This window comes from Nuphar pumila, chromosome 13, assembly GCF_984573655.1.
Source record: "Nuphar pumila chromosome 13, dmNupPumi1.hap1.1, whole genome shotgun sequence".
Taxonomy (NCBI): Eukaryota; Viridiplantae; Streptophyta; class Magnoliopsida; order Nymphaeales; family Nymphaeaceae; genus Nuphar; species Nuphar pumila.
Genome location: NC_143261.1, coordinates 14,380,556 through 14,390,578, shown reverse-complemented (window position 1 = coordinate 14,390,578; position 10,023 = coordinate 14,380,556). Strand labels below are relative to the sequence as shown.

Below are 10,023 nucleotides of genomic sequence, written 5' to 3'. Positions count from 1 at the left end.
AGTTTACTGACTGGTTTTGCTCACCATATATGCATATTGTACTGGATGCTTAGTTATCTTGCTTAGGTTTATAAAACACTGATTTGCCTCACAAAAATTCAATTCACCTTTTGATAATTTGCGCTTTTTGTTAAGGTGACAACTTATATAAATTGTATAACGAGAAATTTTTTCTCGATATTTATATTTCAAATAAATTTTTTTTAATTTTTTTTAAATTTTGTGACGGATTAGCGACGGATATTATCTGTCGTTAATATTTGGTTTTGTGATGGAATATAATCCACCGCTAATCTGTCGCTAAAATAGCGACGGATATGTATCTGTCGCAAAACCAAATTCGTGCTTATTTAGTGACGGACTCGCAACGGATCATGGCCGTCGCTAATCCATCACAAATTAGCGACAAATCAATTTTGTTGCTAATTATCGACCCAAAAATTATGACAGACGTTATCCGACGCTAACCCGTCACCAATCCATCACTAAATTGTTTAGCGGCGGATTAGCATCAGATAGCGTCCATCACTAATCCACGTTTTCCTTGTAGTGTAGTAAGAGAAGAGTATTTATAAAGGTGGGTATTTTGTAATTTTATTTTTTGATTTAGGGTATTTTAGTTAATATAGGGCGGGGCGGGAGAAAGTGTCGGTCCATCCCTGTATGGGGATGAATTTTAACCTTCATCCCCACCACCATCCCCGTTTCATGCCCTCCATCCCTGGTCCAAACGGAGCGAGGCGGGGCTCCACTTTCTCCCGGTCCACTGCCATCCCTAGGTCTCACCTTTACTAAGTTGTTCGCAAGTAAAAAAAATCAGAGTCTGCATCGGGTGCAATCACATGGCACAAAATTTGTGCATTAAGCACCTGATTGCTCTCCAGCAGGCTTCGGGCCCCATAACTGACAAACATGCTCTCAAGATGAAGGGTGATCAGGTGCTTAATGCACAAATATTTATGCAATCATATTGCACCTGATTTTTCATGATATGGTGGCAGTTCTTGTAAAATGTTCAAAAATTCATTGATATATTCATTGATGCATTCGACAAATATAAAAGTTTACGAGAGGTGGTTATACAGTCATGGTAAAAGATAACAATAGCAATGCAATAAATGTTGGTGATAGATATGCACAAATGAGGTTGGCCTATGCGATAATTCTGGATATTTGATAGCAAGCTGGTTGGCACAGTAACTGATCCTGAGATAAAGTAGAGGCTGGCCTGTGCGATAATTCTGGATATGCGATAGCAGAATGGCTGGCATAGTAACTAATCTTGAGATAAAGTAAAGGCTGACCTGTGCGATAATTTTGGATATGCAATAGCAGGTTGGCTGGCACAGTAACTAATCCTGAGATAAAGTAGGATGCGTCAATACTCCCCCTAAAGTTGGAGTCAGCAGATGTATGACATCCAACTTGGAAATGAGTTCATGAAAGCGGTCTCTCCCAAGGGGTTTAGTGAACACATCGGCGAGCTGATTTTGAGTAGAAACATGATGTGTAGAGATCAATCTATTGTGCAATTTTTCATGAATAAAATGGCAATCCACTTTAATGTGTTCAGTTTGTTCGTGAAAAACAGGATCCGTGGTGATGTGAAGGGCAAATTGATTGTCATAATGTAGCATCATGGGTTGTGTATGTGAAAAACCAAGATTTGGAAGTAGCGCATGTAACCAAATGAGCTCATAAGTGGTTGTTGCCATAGCTCGGTACTTCGATTTGGCAGAGGATCTAGAGATCGTGTTCTACTTTTTAGACCGCCATGATAGGGGATTCCGACATAGGAAGGTGAGGTATCTAGTGATTAAACGACAGGTCATGAGGCAAGTAGCCCTATCTGAATCATAATAAGCCGATAATTGGAAATTGTTGTTTGACTGCATAAAACTTTCTTTTGCTGGTGAGAACTTTAAATAGCAAAGGACTCTGAAAGTGACGTTTTGATATGTAGTCAATGGGGCTTGCATGAATTGACTTAACAGTTGGACTGGATAGACAATATCTGGTCGTGTCACGGTTAAATAAATAAGTTGCCCAACTAAATGGCGATATGGAGTTGGATCCGGTAATGGATCGCCATCATCGGGTGTAAGTCGACACTTTTGATCCATAGGAAATTCAATGAGCTTTTCCCCAAGTAGACCGACATCAAACAGAATATTGAGGACATATTTCTATTGACTGAGAAAAAATCTAGAGGGAATACATGTAACCTCTATGCCAAAAAGGTACATAAGTGAACCCAAGTTCTTAAGATGAAAACATGTATGCAGGAAGTTCTTGATATAGGTAATCATCAAATCATTATCACCAGCGATAATAATATCATCAACATAAATGAGAATAAGAATGAAACTATTTGATGTTTTATGCATAAATAAAGTATATATAGTCAACTTGAGATTGAGTGAAGTGAGCATCCTTAAGAGCATAGGTAAGCTTCATAAACCAATTGCGTGAGGATTGCTTCAATCAATAAATGGATTTATGGAGTTTACATACTTGATTTTGGCCTTATACACGAAAACCATGAGGGAGCCGCATGTAGACCTCTTCATGTAAATCTCCATGTAAGAATGCATTACTGACATCAAGCTGATAAAGAAACCAACCTTTCATAGCTGCCAAGAAGACTGGGCACCGAATGGTAGTAAGTTTGGCTACTGATGCAAATGTCTCATGATAGTCGAACCCTTTAATTTGTGTGTATCCATTTGTCATAAGTCGCGCTTTATAGCGCTCAATAGATCAATATGCTTGATGTTTGACCTTGTACACCCAATGGCAACCAATAGGGTGCTTGTCAGGGGGTAATATAACGATGGACTAGGTGTGATTATCTTTTAGAGCATGGATTTAATTGGACATAGCCTCGCGCCAATGCAGATGTTTAACTGCCTCGCCAAAATGTCTAGAATCTTCATCGAAAAGAAGAGATGAAAAAAGAACAACATGGGATGGAGAATGAAAGTGTTGAAAAACATCAATGGGATATCGACACTTGGAAGAAACGGGTCTCAGAGTGGGTGATACACCATGTGATTCTGATGTGAGAGTCGAGCAGGTAAGATGGTGTAGAGTGCACTTGTTGAGATCGTCGTATGGGTGGTGAATCGGTCGTATCCGGATCATGATGTGTAGACGGCTTGTCGGTGGGATCGGGAGGTGGGTCCGAAGGTATAATGGCTGAATCTGGATCATCAGTGTCAAGTAATGGAAGTGGCATAACAATGGGTATGTCATCAATTTCAACATGACCTTTGAGAGGAAAAACTTTTTCATAAAAAATGACATCGTGACTAACAAATAATTGTTTTGTCTCAAGATCAAAAAGTTGATAGCACTTTTGGTCAACTAGATATCCAACAAATAAGCAGCGCTTGATGCGAGAGGAAAATTTATTTTGATGTGCATTGATATTTTTTGCAAAACATAGACATCCAAACACCCGTAAATGATGGTATTAAGGTTTATTTCTAAAAAGTAATTCATAGGATGTTTTATTGTTCAAAAGTAGAGACGGGAGGCAATTAATCAAGTAAGGGGCAGTAAGAATGCATTCACCTCAAAAAGAAGTTGGAAGATGGAACTGAAAACGTAAAGCTCTGGCCACTTCTAAGAGGTGTCTATGCTTATGTTCAACCCACCCGTTTTGTTGAGGTGTCCCAACACAGAATTTCTGATAGTCGATGCCATTTTGATGGAGAAAATTTTGGAAACAACGAGAAGTAAATTCAGTTTCATGATCACTACGAAGGTGTTTTACTGAGGATTGAAAGAAATTGCAAACTAAAGCATAAAGTCATTGAAAACAATAAAAAGTTTTAGATTTATGTCTCATTAAAAAAACCCAACTGCAACGAGAAAAGTCATCAACAATGGTAAGAAAAAAATGAGCACCCGAATCAGATATCATATTATAGGGACCCCAAATGTCACAATGGACAAGCTCAAAGGGGTGAGCATGTCGACTTAAACTAATTGGAAATGAAAATCGTGTTTGCTTAGCATGATGACAAACATCACAAACATGTTTGGAATCAAGAACAAAATCTGAGATAAATTTATTTAATAAAAAACTTTGACCATGTGAGGGATGACCCAATCGCATATGTCAAAGGATGCCTTTATTTGGTATAGAAAATGTCAAAGTATGATGGGTGTTGGGAAGGATGAGATGATAGAGACCATCACATAGTCTGCCCACTCCAATCACCGTCCTCTTTAAAGGGTCTTGAAAAAACAAAAAGTGGAAAAGAAAGTAGCTATAAATAGAATAGAAGATACTGGCTTCAAGATAGATAAAAGATTGTAGTGAAAATTAGGTACATAGAAAACATCAACAAGATTAAGATGGGGATACAGGTTGATGTTGCCCATATGGATAACGAGATTTTTTTTGCCATTTGGGAGGCTGATCGGACGTGGTTTAGATAAAACCTTAATATTGGAAAGAATTTGAAAATAGGGTTTCATGTGATGTGAAGCTCCTGTATCAATGACCCAGGAAAAAAATGAATGAAAAGATGAATTACCTGCCAAGTTTGCGGAGGCTGGTTTGGCATCAACATTAAGCTAAGAAGTGATTTGTCCAAGTTGATCTTTCGTAAGTTGTGAAAGAATGGAAGTGAATTTAAAAGCAGGCTGATTGGGAAGTGGTGCATGCTCTTGTTGAGAGGCTACATTGGCTGATCCATGATTTTCATTTTTGAAATTCGCTTTTGGATGATGTTGCGGGTAACCATGAAGAGAATAACAGCTATTCTTGACATGGCCTAATAGCCCATAATAATCACACTTTGGTCGGGGCTTATTGCTTTTGGTGGAAAAGTGATTAACCGTCGAACGTGATGGGTGATATTTCCCCGAATGTGCAAGATTATCATTAGTGCCACCACTAAGTGTCATGAGAAGTCAATGGGTTTCTTCTTGAAGAAGCATGGAGTAGACTGTGCTAATGTTCGGAAGAGGTTCGATAGTCAAAATGTGACTTCGGATTGTAGCGAAAGTTTCAATCAATCTCATGAGAAATTGATAAAAAATTTCTCGTTCGAGACAAGTATTAAAGTCTTTGAATGCATCACACGTGCATGTTGAAAGAGAGGAATATGAAGCGAGTTTGTCTCAGAGTGATTTGAGGGTGGTGAAATAAGCAGCGAGGGAACTCTGTTCCTAGCGATGATCGAAGATGAGTTTCTTTAATTGGTAAATGCGAGTATCGTTTTTTTGAGAGAAATATTCTTCTAAATCCACCCAAACATCCTGAGTTGTGTCTGCATAAATGACACTATTAGCGATGTCTTTAGAAAAAACATTGAGAAGCCAAGATAGGACCATATCATTGCATCGGTACCAGGATGAAAAATCAAGTGATGAACTTATTGGCTTTGGGAGAGAGCCATCAACAAATATGAACTTATGCTTGGCACTCAGAGCCATCCTCATAGCACGCTGCCTGGTCGAGTATTGTCACCTATTAGTACAGAGGAAATGAGCACAATTCCAGGGTTGTTAGAATGGTACAGCAAATGTGGTGACATGACGTCAGCTCGCATTTCAGAACGGAAAACTTGATCAGCCATAGAAAAATGCAGGATCGACTTTATGTCTCTAATTAGAGCAATCAGAGTGATAGATTCACCAATGGAAGATGCTGCTAAAAAAATGATGATCTGGTTCAGCAACAGTGGAACGAGATCAAATGGATCCTTCAAGCTTTGATACCATGGGAAACATGAGATTGCTCATAAATTAATTGATACATTTATTGATGAATTTGGCAAATATAAAAGTTTACAAGAGGTGGCTACACAGCCATAGTAAAAGATAACAGTAAAATTACAACAAACGTTGGTGGCAAATATGTGCAAATGAGGCTGGCCTATGCGATAATTCTGGATATGGGATAGCAGGCTAGCTGGCACAGTATCTGATCCTGAGATAACTGTGCTATAATTCTGGATATGCGATAGCAGATAAAGTAGGATGCGCCAATAGTTCTCATCCTGGTGTAGGGTTTGGGAAGAGAGAAACAATACTCTTTAACTGGTAAATACCGCTCGCTCGCTGCTAGCGGTTCATTTAGTAAATCATTGTATCTTGTAATGTTTTATAACAAACTTTGTATTTATACTCTAAAAAGAGAAGTGAATTTTCAACCCTAAAAAAAATATTTTTACGTCGAAAAGATATGATCCAAATATCGATTCTTAATATTTTGTCTGTGCTAAACATATATCCATGGGCTACAACCATGAGCCTGAGCTGAGCTTTAACCGAGTCAAAACTAGATGCACCCCATCATTTTTCTTTCCGACTCCGTCTCTCTACCATCTTGTATCAATTGGCTAACAAGCTATACCAGTTTTGAGTGCATATCAGGTCTGTCACAGGATGAACAGCATCCCAAACACATGGTATTGAGAATAATTTGTGTTGTCCATCATCTTGAGCATCAATGGTCCTGAAAAAACTTGTGTGGCTATCTAAGATACGCACTCGATAGGTTTTGTTCATATTTACATACACGGGAAATTCATGTGTGAAGATAAAACTGAATTGTACTCGTTTAATTAATCAGACATGAAACTCCTTTTAAATCTGATTTCAGATCCAATCATGCTAGGCATAGTTTGCAGACATGAACGCAGGACTGGATAATCAATAATGTGTAAGTTTGAATCCTGTTGTTGTAGACTCAGCTTTGGATTATAACCCAATGAAGACATTCGCATTCGTCGATGCCACGAGCAAAATGAGACCGTTGGATGGTTGGGTCCCACTATCCTAACCCAGGGGTACTTCCGTATTGGGTTCGAATCCCATTTAGCAGAGCCCCACCCCGAGTTTGGGTCAACTCGGTTCGAATCCAGCTGGTTACAGCTCGTCGTTGAATATATATTTTTTTTCCTCCAAAGAATCGGAACCTTTTCTTTCTCTTTTTCTTTTTCCATTCAACGTGGCCGCCAAAACCGAGCCACATTGAGCCGAAGCGTGGTCAAATCAAATGACCACTAAGGGTAATCCCCTCATTATCATATCAGAACGGTGGCGGTCCCCACGTGGTCCTTGTCTCCACCCTTAACGTCTCTCTCCTCCGCAATCCATTCTGGCTCGGTAATTGGCACTAAGATGGAAGAGTATTTTCGTCACTTCCTAATTTATATAAGCAGCTATCTTCGTGCTCTTTCCAATACCAAGAAACAGAGTGAAGGAAGGTCGGTGCTCTCGCGCCCTCTTTTTCCTCTTCCTCCTCCCTTCTCTGATTATCGTAAGCAGCAGCAGAGAGAGAGAATCGCGTCTTCTTCTTCTTCGATCTATAAATAGTGTGGGCCATCGTCTTTCGTTTCTCTTCACCGAAGCAGAGCGCCTACCTTTGACCTTCCTCTCACTAGTTGTGCTATTTTATTAGGATACGTCTCACCCTCTCTTCCTCAACTTCTCTATAAATAGTTAACAGACACCACTCTCCCCCCATTCACCAAGATATTTCATTTTCTTCTTCCCTCTTATTAGTTCAAAGGAGTAGTTGAGAACTCGAAGCTAAGAATCTATCTCTGTGTTCTCATCAATGGCTACCTTATTCCCCATCTTCATTTTCTCTTCCCTCTTTCTCTTTTCAGGTTAGAGAAAGAACCAAAACCCTTCTCCTTCCTTTCTTTCATGAAAGATTAAGATTAAAAAAGGAAAAACTGAAATACCCAGGTGTTGTTTTGACATGTTTATCTGTTTTTTTTGTGTTGGGGATCTCTGTTTCAGGCGTTCATTCGGCTTCATTCACGTTCACGAACAACTGCGCCTACACGGTGTGGCCGGGGGTCCTACCGAATGCGGGGACGGCGGCGCTGTCGACGACGGGGTTCGAGCTGAAGCAGGGGGAGTCCACGACCCTGAGCGCGCCGGGTGCGTGGTCGGGGAGGTTCTTCGCGCGGACCCTATGCTCGACGGACTCGACCGGGAGGTTCTCCTGCGTGACGGGCGACTGCGGGTCGGGCAAGGTCGAATGCTCCGGCGGGGGCGCGGCTCCGCCGGCGACGCTGGCGGAGTTCACGCTGGGCAACGGGGCAATGGACTTCTACGACGTGAGCCTCGTGGACGGGTTCAACCTGCCCATGATGGTGTCCCCGCGGGGTGGGTCCGGCAACTGCACGGCCACAGGCTGCCTGGTCGACCTCAACGGTCTCTGCCCCTCCGCCCTGCGCCTGACGACCACCAGCAGCAGCAGCAGCGTGGCGTGCAAGAGCGCGTGCGAGGCATTCCGCGACCCGCAGTACTGCTGCAGCGGCAGCTACGGCAACCCCAATACGTGCAAGCCCACCGCCTACTCTCAGTTCTTCAAAAACGCGTGCCCGCGGTCCTACAGCTACGCCTACGATGACGGCACCAGCACCTTCACGTGCTCCGGCGCCGACTACGTCATCACCCTCTGCCCTTCCATCCCCAGGTTTGGCTTTTGTTCTCCCCGGCTTTCTCTCTCTACCATTTTCTCTCTCTAAACTACATTTTTTTCTCATTCCTATTGTATATATATTTTTTAATATTCTCCGTAAATATCATGCTCACCGCTTCTTTGACGCCTGTATTTTTTTTCAAAATTACCGCTTCTTTTAACCTCGTAAATATCAGCTTTTACCGCCCATTCTTTACAATTGATTTATTTGTTTGGAGTTTGCGCCATTAATTGAATGTAAAAGAAGTAGAAGAAGTTGGGAGAAGAGAAGGGTGGGGCTTGTAAGGGTGGTTTGGTCATTTGATGTTTTCGGGGGGTGAGGGGGACTGTGCTTGTGCACGCGACTCATGTAGCCGTTGGGACCTGGGGAAGCATGTTTTGAACTTTTGATGGTGGGAGGGCATTTTCGTCCTTTAGTTTCTCAAGAAATGTACAATATTTTGCCGACTTCAGATTTTTGGGGAAGCGCGAAAGAAACAAAATGAATTGGGAAGAAAACAAGGGGTAGTTTTGTTATTCGTGGATGGTTTTGGTGGGTGGTGGGTGAACTGTGTGACCTGTGTTAAAATTAGGACGTCCCAACGTACCCAAACCCTTTCTTTTTTTTGCCGTCCGTTATAATTAAGTAATATTGTTTTCTTTTGAATCAATGCAGCCAGAAATCCTCTAGCGGTCAGTACCCGGTGGCAGCCGGACTGCCGTTGATCAACAACACGATGATATTTACCGGCGTGTCAGACTCGGACGCGATGAGCGGTGCCGAGACCAGATGGAATCATGGGCGCGGTCTGCTCTGGTTAGTGTCGGCCACCATCCTCTCCATGTTATTATGAACCTGCTAACGTTAATCCAAAGGTGGTGGTTGGTGGTTCAAGCCTCAACTCCTCCAGCTTTCTAACGCGGACCAACTCTGCCGTGGAGGGGGGAGGTGGATTCGATCTCGATTGATGCTACCGTGTTGGAGGAGGGACGTGGATTGACCCAACTCATTCATGAGGCGACGAGCCCGCTTTTGGGGTGGCGAGAGGGGGCCGACTCGGAACGAGAGCGACTGTTTTTGTATTCTATTCTTCTTTTTTATTTGTGTAGGCCGTCCTGCCGTCGGTTGGTGTGCTTGTTACGTATACATTTGTTTTAATTATATTTCGTATTTGTACCTGTCTTCTAAAGAAAAGGAAATCTATGACGCAAGCCAAACGGGACGCGACGATTGCCGCACGAGAATGAGTTAAATTTTCTTTACAAATAGTATTTGTTACGTTGTGTATGAGAGTCTTTTAAGTTATCAATTATTTTTTACACCGTTGATGTTATTCACTGTTGTGAGGTTATCAAAATTCAAGCAACGGTTGACTCTTTTTATCAATTATTTTTTACACCGATGATGTTATGCACTGTTGTGAGGTTATCAAATTCAAGCATGGGTAGGCTCGGCTTCTTCATCTTCCTGTTGTGTTCCACGTCATAATGTCACTATCACGCGTGACATTATTTTTTTTTTTTGAATAAAATGGTTTTCTTGGTACTTAAATGTGTTTTCTTAGCTTAGTATGGGGCCCATG

At 41.7% G+C, this 10,023-nt stretch overlaps 1 protein-coding gene across 1 annotated transcript; it reads left to right on the top strand.

Annotated features, from left to right (window-relative positions):
• Positions 1 to 7,206: 7,206 nt before the first annotated feature.
• LOC149817851 (thaumatin-like protein 1) lies at positions 7,207 to 9,728 on the top strand. Its single transcript, XM_089984096.1, has 3 exons — positions 7,207 to 7,634; positions 7,771 to 8,455; positions 9,117 to 9,728. The coding sequence occupies exons 1-3, from the start codon at positions 7,583 to 7,585 to the stop codon at positions 9,292 to 9,294; spliced, it is 915 nt and encodes a 304-aa protein (XP_089840222.1). The 5' UTR covers positions 7,207 to 7,582; the 3' UTR covers positions 9,295 to 9,728.
• Positions 9,729 to 10,023: the final 295 nt, after the last annotated feature.

Coding starts and splice junctions, on each gene's coding strand:
- LOC149817851 (XM_089984096.1), top strand. CDS start 7,583: ATGGCTACCTTATTCCCCATCTTCATTTTCTCTTCCCTCTTTCTCTTT. Junction 7,635..7,770: donor TTCCCTCTTTCTCTTTTCAG/GTTAGAGAAAGA, acceptor TCTCTGTTTCAG/GCGTTCATTCGGCTTCATTC. Junction 8,456..9,116: donor CTCTGCCCTTCCATCCCCAG/GTTTGGCTTTTG, acceptor GAATCAATGCAG/CCAGAAATCCTCTAGCGGTC.